The 12,993-nt window shown below is 38.7% G+C and overlaps 1 protein-coding gene across 6 annotated transcripts in view; it reads right to left on the bottom strand.

The window, feature by feature from the left end:
• The window catches only part of PANK3 (pantothenate kinase 3), a 30,965-nt gene that overhangs the window by 12,404 nt on the left and 5,568 nt on the right, over positions 1-12,993 (bottom strand). For 3 of the 6 annotated variants that reach the window (XM_038412500.2, XM_043491012.1, XM_038412498.2), the window contains exons 3-5: positions 3,724-4,076; positions 2,680-2,933; positions 1,717-1,893 (exon numbers count right to left, since the gene is read on the bottom strand). In XM_038412500.2, the coding sequence (XP_038268428.1) occupies positions 1,717-1,893; positions 2,680-2,933; positions 3,724-4,076 (784 nt within the window). Of the gene's footprint in view, positions 1-1,716; positions 1,894-2,209; positions 2,359-2,679; positions 2,934-3,719; positions 4,077-12,993 lie in introns of those variants that run through there. The other 3 variants (XM_043491013.1, XM_043491015.1, XM_043491014.1) reach the window with 3 other exon arrangements.

Below are 12,993 nucleotides of genomic sequence, written 5' to 3' on the forward strand. Positions count from 1 at the left end.
CTTCTGCCATTGGAGGCCAGCCCAATTCTCAAATATGCTGGTGACATAATTACCCACCATCCTGAGACAGGCCTAAGACTACCTTGCAATTATGAAATCTTGTGATAGATAGCAACTGTGTTTGACAGAAGCTAAGGAAATAATTGCAACACGAATGACTGAATAATAAAAGTAGTCAATCTGAATGTTTAATAGAGGGAAGCTCTCCAGGTCGATCAAAAATAAACCATGAAGATCACTTTTCATTCCAGTATTCAAGTGCAGTACCTCAGCTCTTAGAGCTGACAAACAGTTGTAATGAATTTGTAGGAACCTTGAACTTTTAAAGTTGAAGACATACCTCCATGGGTTTGCACTTATTAGTGACAAGCAGATCTTTAAGAATAGCCAAACTGTTGAACTATGTCAGCTGTACTAGACTTGGTGGGTAAATTAAACCAATGACTACAGTAAGATCACCAAAAGTATTTTCCCAATTGAAGGAGCTTTTCAACGTACATTAGACAGCAAATATAAAAATACAAGTATGCTCAAAACCATACTAATTCATCTGGTGCCTGTTGAATGCTTCTGAGATGCTATATAAAACTGAAAACAGTGGATAAATCAAAATCCTTTGCCTGAGTGCCTGACTGGTTAACTTAAAAAGGTATCAAACTGAGGAAATAAAGCCCAGACAGGAAAAGCTGCTGTAAAATGGAGATGAAAGTTGTCAGATTAAACAATGCTCTCAGAGATCCCAAACTGCTATTAAAAAGGTTTGACAAATATTTTCATTAATTTTTATTTCCTTTCTATGCCTGCTTGCCCTTTGACCTGTGAGTATTCTATGCAGGAATTTGTCTGTTTCTTTTAAATCTACACTTGATGCTGTTTTTTAGTTTTTCAGGAATAAAATATTACACAGAATGGGACTGCTATAGCTAGCTAGTAATCAACTACTACTACCTGTTTCAAAATGTTCAGAAAGGTTAGCTGTATATATTTTTAAACACAAAAGTAACTGAATTGAAATAGTAAGACTGCAAAAACTGTTCTTCTAATAGATACTGAATACAGGTCTCTTAAAATCTTAACACCTAAGTCTTAATAGACAAGAAAAGGTGATACCTCCTCATTAACAGTTCATGATAGTTAAGACTACATTTTAGTCACGGGTATTTTTTAGTAAAAATCATGGAGAGGTCATGAGCAGTAAACAAAAATTCACAGGTCCACAACTTTTACTATATACTCCTAACTAAAACTTGAGTCATGGGTGCTCTGGGGGAATTACCTGGGACCCTGGTGATGCTGGGGGGGATGGGGTGGGAATGGGAAAACTTGCAGCATGTGGCCCAGGACTGTTGCTGGTGGCAGGAGGGTTGGCAGGCTCCCTACCAGGGTCCACGCAGCTCCCCAGAAGTGGCTGGCGTGTCCCTGCAGCTCCTAGTGGGAGGGAAGGAAAGGGGGACTCCACACGCTGCCCCCCGCCAGGAGCCCCAGCTCTGCGGCTCCCATTGGCCGGCAACCGACACCACAACTCCCAGCCCTGAGCCCCTTCCCACACCCAAACTGCACCAGCAGCAGTCAGTGCGACTGGCCCAGGGGCTGCCTGATCTGCTTGAGAAGCCCCAGAGCCAGCCTCACTGGCCACTGCAGAAGTCACGAAGGTCACTGAATCCATGAGAGATATGGAGCCTTAATTACAGTTAAATAAGCGAGTCTCTGGCTTACCTAGAGGCTACTGCCCATCCTGGCAAGCCAAAACGTTCATAGTCCCCTCCATAAATGTCCCGGACAAGCTTATCAGCATGTGTACTGTCCCCTTTGGATGCCATTTCAAGAGCTTCTTCAAAACTTTCACAGCCAGTCAATAAACTGCATAAACCTAGAAATGTCCCTCCACCTAAACTAATGAAAGAGGAAAAGACTACTTTTAAACAGCATTCTCACATAGTACAATTAAATAATCTATAAATGTATTCCTTCAATTAAGATACTGATTTGTCTGCTTTCTTCCTCAGAGCTTGGTATTGCTTAGCAAAGCAGTCAGTTGTGAATCATGGCAACAATGTTTACACAGGTGTCAGCTTAACTGTAAGATTAAGATTTTATCACATAAGATTTTGAGCTGCAAAAGTTAAGTAAACTATTTAAAAAATGCATTTTTGCAGTTTCCAGAGAATTCTTTTATTGTACACCTAAATTAAGATACTAAAATTCATACTTGCAATAGGTAAGTGAAATAGGTGCAAGTATCAAAGTGCCAGTGGGAGGGCATAAACTCAGATGAGGATGCCCAGAAGCACCCACATCTGATCATTGGCTTCAGGACCTTGTTCCTCTTTCTGCATCACTTCAGTGAACGCTTTCTCATTTTTCTCCAGTAGAGCAGAAAAAATATGAGTGCATTGGAATAATGCTATACAATAAAAAAATCTAATGTGACAAACCTAAAACCACGCACTACTGATATTAGTCTCCTGTTGCAGACCACACAGCAGAAAACACACTAACTATACCTCCTTAACTAGAGTCATGGAGATAGCTTACAATTAATGCTGCTGGTAATTAAACAGGACATGAAATCAGTTTATAACATGGAAAAGACATGCAAAGAAATTATTTGAAAGCTTAAGAAAATATTAGGGTCATTATTCCATACAAGAATCATAACTTAAGATTTCATATCACTACCTTGTTCCAGTCACTCTCTTATAGCTGTCTTTGGAATGGACTGCTAAAATACTGACTCCTGAACCAATGTTTACAACCAATAATGGGTATGGGTCATCCAGGTTAAAAGGCATCTTTTGGCATCTTTCAGGTTCTGAGGCATTTTCAAAGTAATAGCACTCTGCCTGGCCATTGAAACTGACAGAGTCTATATACAACAGACCTTTGACAAGGCAGTCAAGCTCATCCAGTTTGTGCAACTGGAGGTTTCCAATCTGTGAAAAAGGAAAGGACAAAATTAACAATTCATGAACTAAGTATGCTGGACATTTAGTAAACCCAGCAGCACGCTACTAAAGATGGAAGAAGCTTACTTTCCATGCACTTATGCTTTAAGCCATTGTTCAAAAATTAGCCCTTTTTTTTTCTTCTTTTTTTTCAGTTAGCAAACATCCCAAAATACCAAAGTATTTTATTAGTCAAAAATCACATCTGCAAACCTGTGTACCTTAAAAGGCAAAACACTCATTTGTAAGATACCAAAAAAGAAAAAAAGTTCATGACTCCTTAAAAACTGAAACAATGCCCTATTTAACTTAACCATTACTTCAAGGATTGTAAGAAATCTAACCTGCAGTCTGCCTGGCTTTTGTCAATGTTTAATCTCAAACCGTTCCCTAATACAGAAACACTAGTAATAGAAAAAGGACATATTTATTTATATATATATAAAAAATACTTAGTACCTAGATGTCTCAACTCATTTCATTAATGTAATCTTTTAATTAATTTTCAATCAGATCCATATTACTAATGCCAAATCTCATCTTCCTTTTTTTTTTTAAATATAAATCTCATTATTAATAATACCAATAGAACAAGCCAGAAAGAATATTTCTCAGGTTGCTGCATTTAACGAGTAGTTACTTAGCCTTTATATGTCCAAGGCATGAAAAAATTATCCAGAAAGACACTGCCTATCTTCCACTGATAAAACAGCTGTGACCAATTTTGTTTGTTTTTTTAACAAAAGGACTACAGTACTAGGGAAGGTAGGCTACCTACTGTGCGAAAATCTTCTTCAAACTTATAAGCACCGCCTCCAGTGGCGCAAAGCACCGTGTGTAGTGTTGAAAAGTTTTTATTTCTTCCCATTTGGATAAAAGTAGGCAAGTCATGAGTTGGGAATCGAATAAAGTGCAAGTTTCCCCTTCGGCCAAAGAGCGTCAAGTCTTTCAGTTCAAGGTGGACATCTCGAATGCCAGTGGATCCATAGGCTATATTGGAAGTCAGATATTTTCGGATGCTCTTCAAGCTTTCAACTTCCTCCTGCTCCTCTTCTGCAGTGATATCAATAGGTTCGAAATATGCAAGTTTCACCAGTGTTCCCCCAATGTCCATGCCAAACCATGGAAAAGCTGTGGAGATGGAAAAAGTATTCCATTAATATTGTTAAAAAGCAAAACTGACATCACTTAAACAGATTACAGAGACTGAATACTCTTTGAATTATAAAATTAATGCTTTTTCTTTTCTTCAATGCTAGGGAGAGGAACAATTTAAAGTTTGGAACCAGATAAGAAAAAAGTGAAGCTATTAGCCACTCCTTTGAAGGTTTCAGAGTAGCAGCCATGTTAGTCTGTATTCGCAAAAAGAAAAGGAGTACGTGTGGCACCTTAGAGACTAACAAATTTATTTGACCACAAGTTTTCGTGAGCTACAGCTCACTTCATCGGATGCATTTGGTGGAAAAATGCAAATGCATCCGATGAAGTGAGCAGTAGCTCACGAAAGCTTATGCTCAAATAAATTTGTTAGTCTCTAAGGTGCCACACATACTCCTTTTCTTTCCACTCCTTTGAAGTTATCTTTGTAAAATGTTTTCCACTGGACCTGGTTAAAAACCAAAACACGAAGTAACTTCTTCCCCTCCCCCAGACTTCATGTAATCTCCCAAGCTAACTCAAATCCACTAACATGGGGGTGGCAAACCTGTGGCTCCAGAGGCACATGCAGCTCTTCAGAAGATAACATGCGGCTCCTTGTATAGGCACCGACTCCTTGTATAGGCACTCAACTTTCCAGTCTGCTGGGGGGTGCTCATTGCTCAACCCTTGCTCTGCCACAGGCCTGCCCCCACTCCATCTCTTTCTGCCCCCCCCTCCTTCCGCTGAACCTGCCATGCCCTCGCTCCCCCCCCCCCCAGCCTCGTGCATGCCATGAAACAGCTGATTGGGAGGTGCGGGGATGGAGGGGGAGTTGCTGATCGGTATGGCTGCTGATGTATTACTGTGGCTCTTTGGCAATGTACATTGGTAAATTCTGTCTCCTTCTCAGGCTCAGGTTGGCCACCCCTGCACTAACATGATGCTCAAATAGATGTACTGTAACGTATTCTACTCCCGACAGCCTTTTAAAGAGGAAGTTTACCTATAATTTTCCAAGATCTGTTTTCTCCTGACCATATAATACATTTAATGATTCTTTTGAAAAACAGGCACTTTTCCACTGATTTCTGAAGAAAGTACAACAGGACCAAGATAGCTAACTCCTGGAGGTGAAAAAGGAATGGTGGTATAGCTCTTGGAAATTGCAGAGTACTAGTGCCAAGTATGTGTATTTAAAAAAAAAAAAGCAAGATATTGAATGTTATTAAGTTTCGGTTCTAGCTAGTGTTTCTATACCTTTTTCTGAAAAGGGGAAATTTCTTGTATTAAAAACAGACATTTTTGTTAAGAAACACTTCCAGTGCTACTGAAATACTGGTATTTTGTCTCAATCATATTTCCTTCACTCCAGATGTTTGAAGTGATAGTATGCAAAATGATTATTTTCATGGTGGAAGCCTATGCTAAACAATAGGTCAAGATCATGACTGGCGTATGCAGGCATCTAGTAAAATCAGCTTACAGAACTCTTTGCGTTGGAGAGGATGGTGAATCGTTTCACTTAGTATATTCCCATTTATTGTGGCACAACTGATGTTATCCCTAAATAATTCCGATAAATAGATTTCAAATCTAGCCCAAAGAATGTCTGAAGGTGACTATTTCACCAACTCTTAAAATAGCTTGTTGCACTATCTGTTACTATATTTGAAGTTAACGGCCTAATATTTTCTACTCTAAGTGTTCCATCTCTGACATGTACATCTTTCACAAAAGTTATAGACCCAAGAGATTCTCCATGTCTACCATCTTCTCTTCAGCATCTGTCACTGCAGCTGCTGCTTATATATTGTGGTTATACGATAAACTGCCAACACTACCCTTTCTGAAAAAGGAGTATTATCACAATGCTTCAAAGCCAAGTGTTCCTCTCTCTCATATCACAATAAACATCTCATCTACACATCTTTATATGAATGTAGCTCATTGCATTATATTTCTTAGCACATATTTTCCCCCTTTTTTGAGCCAACAGTAGGAAAGCATGATTAGTATTTGATAGCCTGGCACTGTCCCTTCTGAGTAGCTGATTTTATTATAAGCTAGTAATCAATATTAAGACATTTATTTAATTTACTCATAATGGAGCTTAGGAAATATTTTAATTCCTTCATCACATGAGCAAAAGGCAACCCAATATTATGCAAGTAAGCATGCAGTCAAGGGTAACTTTTTGCTACCCCAACTTCCTGTCCACCTCTTGGGATTTTACTGTACGATATCTGATCTCAATTTCCTTGATATGTATTTTTAATTTACAACATTTTAAAGCATCTTTCCCCTCCTCTCCTACATTGCTGCAAACTATTTTAACACAGTGCAATATCAACCCAAAGATATGTTGTTATTTAAAAAGGTGGGAGGAAAGGAAGAAATGCTACAGAGGCCAATTGTGATTACAACTGAACACACCTTGAAGTAAAAATAATTAAATAAAAATGTTTAATAGGAAGAAATTGGCTCACTTGTCCTTTGCTTTAAAAGCCAGCAGGACCCCAGAAAAAGGTGATAATCATCATGCCATATTAGCGATAGATAAACCTGTTGACTACTGTAACTGGGGCTAGGTTATTAAACTCAGAAGACAAAAGTAGAAAGAAACAGAGTGAATGTATGGGGGTGGAAGAGAGAGAAGTCAGTTTTTTTTCCCAATAATTTCACTTCACTTACACAGATCTCACCAAATATCAAAATAATTTTCTGGTTTTAGAAACATCTGACTTCCCAGCTGGACTTCGGAATACCAAACTTGGAATCTGACTGTTACTTCTCCAAGTGCATGCTGAATGGGACAATTAGCCACTTATTTTTCCAAAGCTACTCCCAACAATCCCTTGTTCTTAAACTCAATTCAGATCCAATTTACACTGAACACTGTTGCAGGATTCAAAAAAAAAAAAAAAGAGGAAGGAATATGTCCAACCTGTCCAAAAATTCAATTCCAAATTGTATCAGATTATTAGTGGTGGTGGAAGGAAGATAACTGAATAGATATTACAGCAAATTAGTCAAAGCTTGCCTCAAGCTGTTTATATGTGTAAGATCATTAATGGCATGTTTTAATGGACATCCATGCAAAACTTGGAAGGGAAAAGGAACTTAAGAGTTGCTGTACATCTGGAGAAATGGATACTCATAGAACACTACCAGATGTTAGGGTATGTACAAAACAGGAAGAAAACCAGCCAAAATACACAAAAGTTATTTTTTTTAAAAAAACTGGTAATTATCTACATGAGGGTCAATACTTGCACTTGGAAGCAGAAAGTTCCTTTAAACTGTTGGACATTGGGAGAAAGGATTCCTCCCGCTCCGTGCCCTCCCACACACGTTCTATAATTGATTTTCATATCTGGGAAGCTGAATTTTTGTTGGACCTTTCTCAGAAAAGCTAGCACCAAGTCTAGGTAATGTTTCAGTATATTGCAACTAATTTTAGTGCTAGTCTAGCAATGGTTTCTGTAGTATTAATAGCTCTGAATGTATAAATATCTTATTTTCTTTAAGGTAGACAATAAAAAAAATCAGTTTCAATTTGCCAGTCAGTAACTGTCTCCACCTAGCAGTTCACCTATCCAGCACCATGTTCTTTGGCATCTCAAAGAAAAAAAAAACAAACAAACCTGCCTCTGATCCATAGACTCATGAGTCCATAACTTTCTCCACAAACAATGGATCAGAAGGGTTGATAGCGAGCACTACTGGCACACTGAATATAGTATAGTGAAGACAGCAGACAAGCATAATAAGAAATCCAGGAATTCTAATCCATAGAATACACACACACACACAGGATTTAATACGTGAAAACACCTCCCCGCCCAAAAAGCCACTCAGATCAATTATATAACTAGATACATATGAAGAAGTTTTTTATTTTAACATATAGATGAATGCTTGATTTGCAGCTCTACTACAGATTTTAAAAGGTTTCTCATTTTATTAGCCAGTAGCACTTCACTCAAGTGAAGACTAGACGTTTTATTTACCCAATAAACCAGAAAGGGTCCTTAGGAGTTGTTTTAATCTGTTCAGTAAATATGTAATTGGGACTTAAATACCTGATTAAATAAAATACAAAGGATCCTTTCTGGTCTATGGAGATATTATGTAATTAAGACATGTTCTTTTGCTTGTCACCCAATAATTGTGAAAGAATCCTCTACATTTGCACAGTAGATACTTCTGATTTCAGCTGTTAATATTTAAGGTTTGTGGAGAGAGGCATGGGACGAAGATATGAAATTGGACACCAAACAGTCATTGGAACTTTAATCTGACTTACAGGAACAAGTTTATGCTTCTCGGATACCCAATTAAAAAAAGAGGAACAAAGCAAAAAAACAAAAACAAAAGCAAAAAGCTGAGGGAACCAGAAAAAGCCAGCTCAAGATGAAAAACTTCCCATTTTTCAACTTGGAACATATTTTTATGCTAGTGTTATCCAATACACCTTTCTTTTGGGGGGTAACTACTCAGTATTGGAAGGAGGGTATTCTTGACACTAAATTAGAGAATTTAGAGAAGTATCAGATTCTTTGCTTTTACCTCATGTCAGCAGATGATAGAACCCTAGCACATAGTTCTGGTCAACAGGTTTTTAAAAATTTGAAAAATTTCTTATTTGTGAAAAGGTTGCAACCTTAACATAGGGAGGCTTTTTAGGGTTGTTTTGCTGCATTTAATATGCAAAATGCCACTAGTTCACTATTTATATTAGAACTAAGAAACGTAGGCGAGAACCTTTTTCAGAGAGGTTTCTTGACTATATAAGCCATAATAATTTAGTTTATATGAAATTTTTCCCAGGGAAAAAAACCCAGCATTTTACTTTCTTACGAAGTGGGTTATATGTAGGGCACTGTTGGAACCCGCTGTGCACAAGCTGTTATTTTGTCACTGTCAAGGTAACAAGAAAAATAGGAAAATTTATCCAGGTTTGCCAATCCTACAATGGGTCTCTAGAGCTGTAAGCAGGCTAGAGCTAGAACCAGACCATTAAAAAAAAGCAAGAAAAAAAAAAGCGCCAAAACCCTACTCCCTACTCCCAAATATTTGAGATAATTACCATACTACTGTACTAGTTTTTTTTTTTTTTAAAAATACTGTGCAGAGCAGTAACAGCAGAGAGTCTTTGTAATCTTTTCACACTCGTGAATCCCTCACTCAGTAGAAGTTGCCTAAGGTGGGCTCAATATGTGTATCTTTATTATGTAAAAGAAAATACAGGTAAGCACATATACATTTCCCCTTCATAGAAGCTCACTGTGGGTGCTGATCACGATTAACATAAGGATAACAAAAAGAAAAGGAGGACTTGTGGCACCTTAGAGACTAACAAATTTATTTGAGCATAAGCTTTCATGGGCTACAGCCCACTTCATCGGATGCATAGAACGGAGCTTATAGTAAGAAGAGAATATATATTCACACACACAAGTTGGAAGTTGCCATACAAACTGTGAGAGGCTAATTAATTAAGATGAGCTATCAGCAGGAGAAAAAAACTTTTGTAGTGATAATCTACACTAGATGGCCATTTAGACAGTTGACAAGAAGTGTGAGGATACTTAACTTAGGGAAATAGATTCAATACGTGTAATGACCCAGCCACTCCCAGTCTCTATTCAAACCCAAGTTAATGGTATTTAGTTTACATATTAATTCAAGCTCAGCAGTTTCTCCTTGGAATCTGTTTTTGAAGCTTTTCTGTTGCAAAACTGCCATCCTTAAATCTGTTACTGAGCAGCCAGAGAGGTTGAAGTGTTCTCCCACCGGCTTTTGAATGTTATGATTCCTGATGTCAGATTTGTATCCATTTATTCTTTTGCATACAGACTGTCCGGTTTGGCCAATGTACATGGCAGAGGGGAATTGCTGGCACATGATGGCATATATCACATTGGTAGATGTGCAGGTGAACGAGCCCCTGATGGGGTGGCTAATGTTATTAGGTCCTATGATGGTGTCACTTGAATAAATACGTGGACAGAGTTGGCATCGGGCTTTGTTGCAAGAATAGGTTCCTGGGCTAATGTTTTTGTTGTGTGGTTGCTGGAGAGTATTTGTTTCAGGTTGGGGGGCTGTCTGTAAGCAAGGACTGGTCTGTCTCCCAAGATCTGTGAGAGTGATGGGTCATCCTTCAGGATAGGTTGTAGATCCTTGATGATGCATTGGAGAGGTTTTAGTTGGGGGCTGAAGGTGACAGCTAGTGGCATTCTGTTACTTTCTTTGTTGAGCCTGTCCTATAGTAAGTAACTTCTGGGTACTCTTCTGGCTCTGTCGATATGTTTTTTCACTTCAGCAGGTGGGTACTGTAGTTTTAAGAATGCTTGATAGAGATCTTGTAGGTGTTTGTCTCTGTCTGAGGGATTGGAGCAACTGCGGTTGTATCGTAGAGCTTGGCTATAGACAATGGATTGTGTGGTGTATTCTGGATGGAAGCTGGAGGCATGTAGGCAAGTATAGCGGTCAGTAGGTTTCCAGTATAGGGTGGTGTTTATGTGACCATTGCTTATTAGTACAGTAGTGTCCAGGAAATTGACCACTTGTGTGGATTGGTCTAGGCTGAGGTTGATGGTGGGATGGAAATTGTTGGAATCATGGTGGAATTCCTCAAGGGCTTCTTTTCCATGGGTCCAGATGATGAAGATGTCATCAATGTAATGCAAGTAGAGTAGGGGCATTAGGGGACGAGAACTGAGGAAGCGTTGTTCTAAGTCAGCCATAAAAATCTTGGCATACCGTGGGGCTCCATCCGGGTACCCATAGCAGTGCCGCTGACTTGAAGGTATATATTGTCCCCAAATGTGAAATAGTTGTGGGTGAGTACAAAGTCACAAAGATCAGCCACCAGGTTTGCCGTGACATTAATCGGGGATACTGTTCCTGAGAGCTTGTAGTCCATCTTTGTGTGGAATGTTGGTGTAGAGGGCTTCTACATCCATAGTGGCCAGGATGGTGTTTTGTGGAAGATCCTGAGGAAACTACGATCCATCGGTGAAGTCAGTGGTGTCTCGAAGATAGCTGGGAGTGCTGGTAGTGTAGGGCCTGATGATACAGTTTGCTCAAGCTCCAGGCACTACTTCCTTCTTGCATCACCACCTTCTGATCAGTTGTGACACTAGCTGAGGATTTCACATCTAGTTTGTGTATTTCCTTATACAAGGTCTATGACCTCTCTATTAAGATGTTGATGCATCTCTGAAACGGGGCATGCTCTGAAATGGAGATTTTCTTTTCATCTTATCAAAGGAGTTAACTGATGCCTTCTTGCCTTTGATACAGCATGTACAGTGCTTTGGACTTGGGACATACAATGGCATTCTATGAGTGCCATTTTCATATTCAGCATGGGCCATGACTTTCTTTGGATGAGTGGGGTAGGGACATACCGATGGCAATATGATCTCAAGACCAAGGAAAAACTGAGTTGACTGAGAATAGCCCCTCAACCCCATGCTGGAAGTGTAATGGTTGTAGAACTATGCCTGGCTGGGGAAAGCTCCCAACCCTAAGATCTCGTGGTGGTTGGGGGGGGGGGGGAGGGGAGGAGAGGAGAAGGAGAAAATTCTTGCCTTTTCTGATTTCTCTATTCTTCCCCTGAGCCATTTGGAAATGTGCTACAGATTTCAGCTGTTGTCCTCACAGAATATACCTTGTACTTGTCCTTCCAAGGTGTCTCCCCAACTTACAAGGGCCCAATACACTTGGAAGCAGTTGACAGGAAAAAAAAAAAAAAAAAAAAAAAAAAGAAAGAGGAAGCAAGCTTTTCTTAGCCCATGAGATCAGATCTCAAAGACTGACTGCATTGGGCTGCTGCAAAACAATGCCTTCTACTTCTGTAACATTCTTGGGTGTTGGACTTCATTAGAAAGCCAGACAATGCTCAGTTAAGGTCTCTTCCACAAAGAAAGGTGAGTGTTAGAAGAAAGGAAATCTGCAAATACCAGGAAATGATAGTTTAGGTACTGCCTCAGACATATACAACACCAACACTTTAAAACATGAAAATGCAAATTTAATGTAACAGCATGAAAATCTAAATTTCAATTAGTGAACAATGCAAGAACACTTTACAAAACATCTGTACAATATCACAATCTAATCACTTAACTCATCTCTAAAATATGACTACCTAATAAGATCTGTGCTAGAAAATAGGTTTTGTTTGTAATCAAAACTAATCCAAATTTTATTCCTAACCAGACTGCACTAAAACAGATGCATAACCATATACTTCAGTTTAATCAGCTAGTAGACCATAATTAGTTTTTACCTGTTTTTAAACTCTTGATTGTTTACAGGTTATGTTTTAGGAAAATATCAATAGTACAATTTATATACATAATCTAACTGTTGGGGAAAAAAGATGAATTGGAAGAAATACTCTTGAGAAAGTAGTTGGAAACACAGATTTGAACTAACTCTTCTGAGTCACATGGTAGAAAAAACAGTAATAAAGCATACATATTGAACGTTTTGACCTCCTTTCTCTCCCAACAGAATGTAAACAAGTGTCCACATGTATATGAAAACTACCCGACACAGAATTTGAGTTCTAAATAAGTTGCATCAACAGTATGGTTTGGTAGCAAAATTTATATCTAATATAAATGTTATGCACATTACATTAGTGTAAGAATTAACTTGAAGTTCTTAAACATTGAAAATTTTATCACATATTATTTTAGCAGTTCTCTAACACTTATTTTTTGCTGTAGGTGTCCCCAAACTTGTCACATTTGGAGTTGTAGACAACCCTCCTCACAAATAAGACCTTTGACTAGTAGGTGTGTCAGATGCTATCCCCTCCAGCTGAGTGCTGGAAGGTAGTATTTCAGTTCAGAGTTTAAAATCGAACACCTACAAAAGGCAGTTCAGTGTC

The sequence above is a fragment of the Dermochelys coriacea genome, chromosome 8, assembly GCF_009764565.3.
Source record: "Dermochelys coriacea isolate rDerCor1 chromosome 8, rDerCor1.pri.v4, whole genome shotgun sequence".
Classification (NCBI taxonomy): domain Eukaryota; kingdom Metazoa; phylum Chordata; order Testudines; family Dermochelyidae; genus Dermochelys; species Dermochelys coriacea.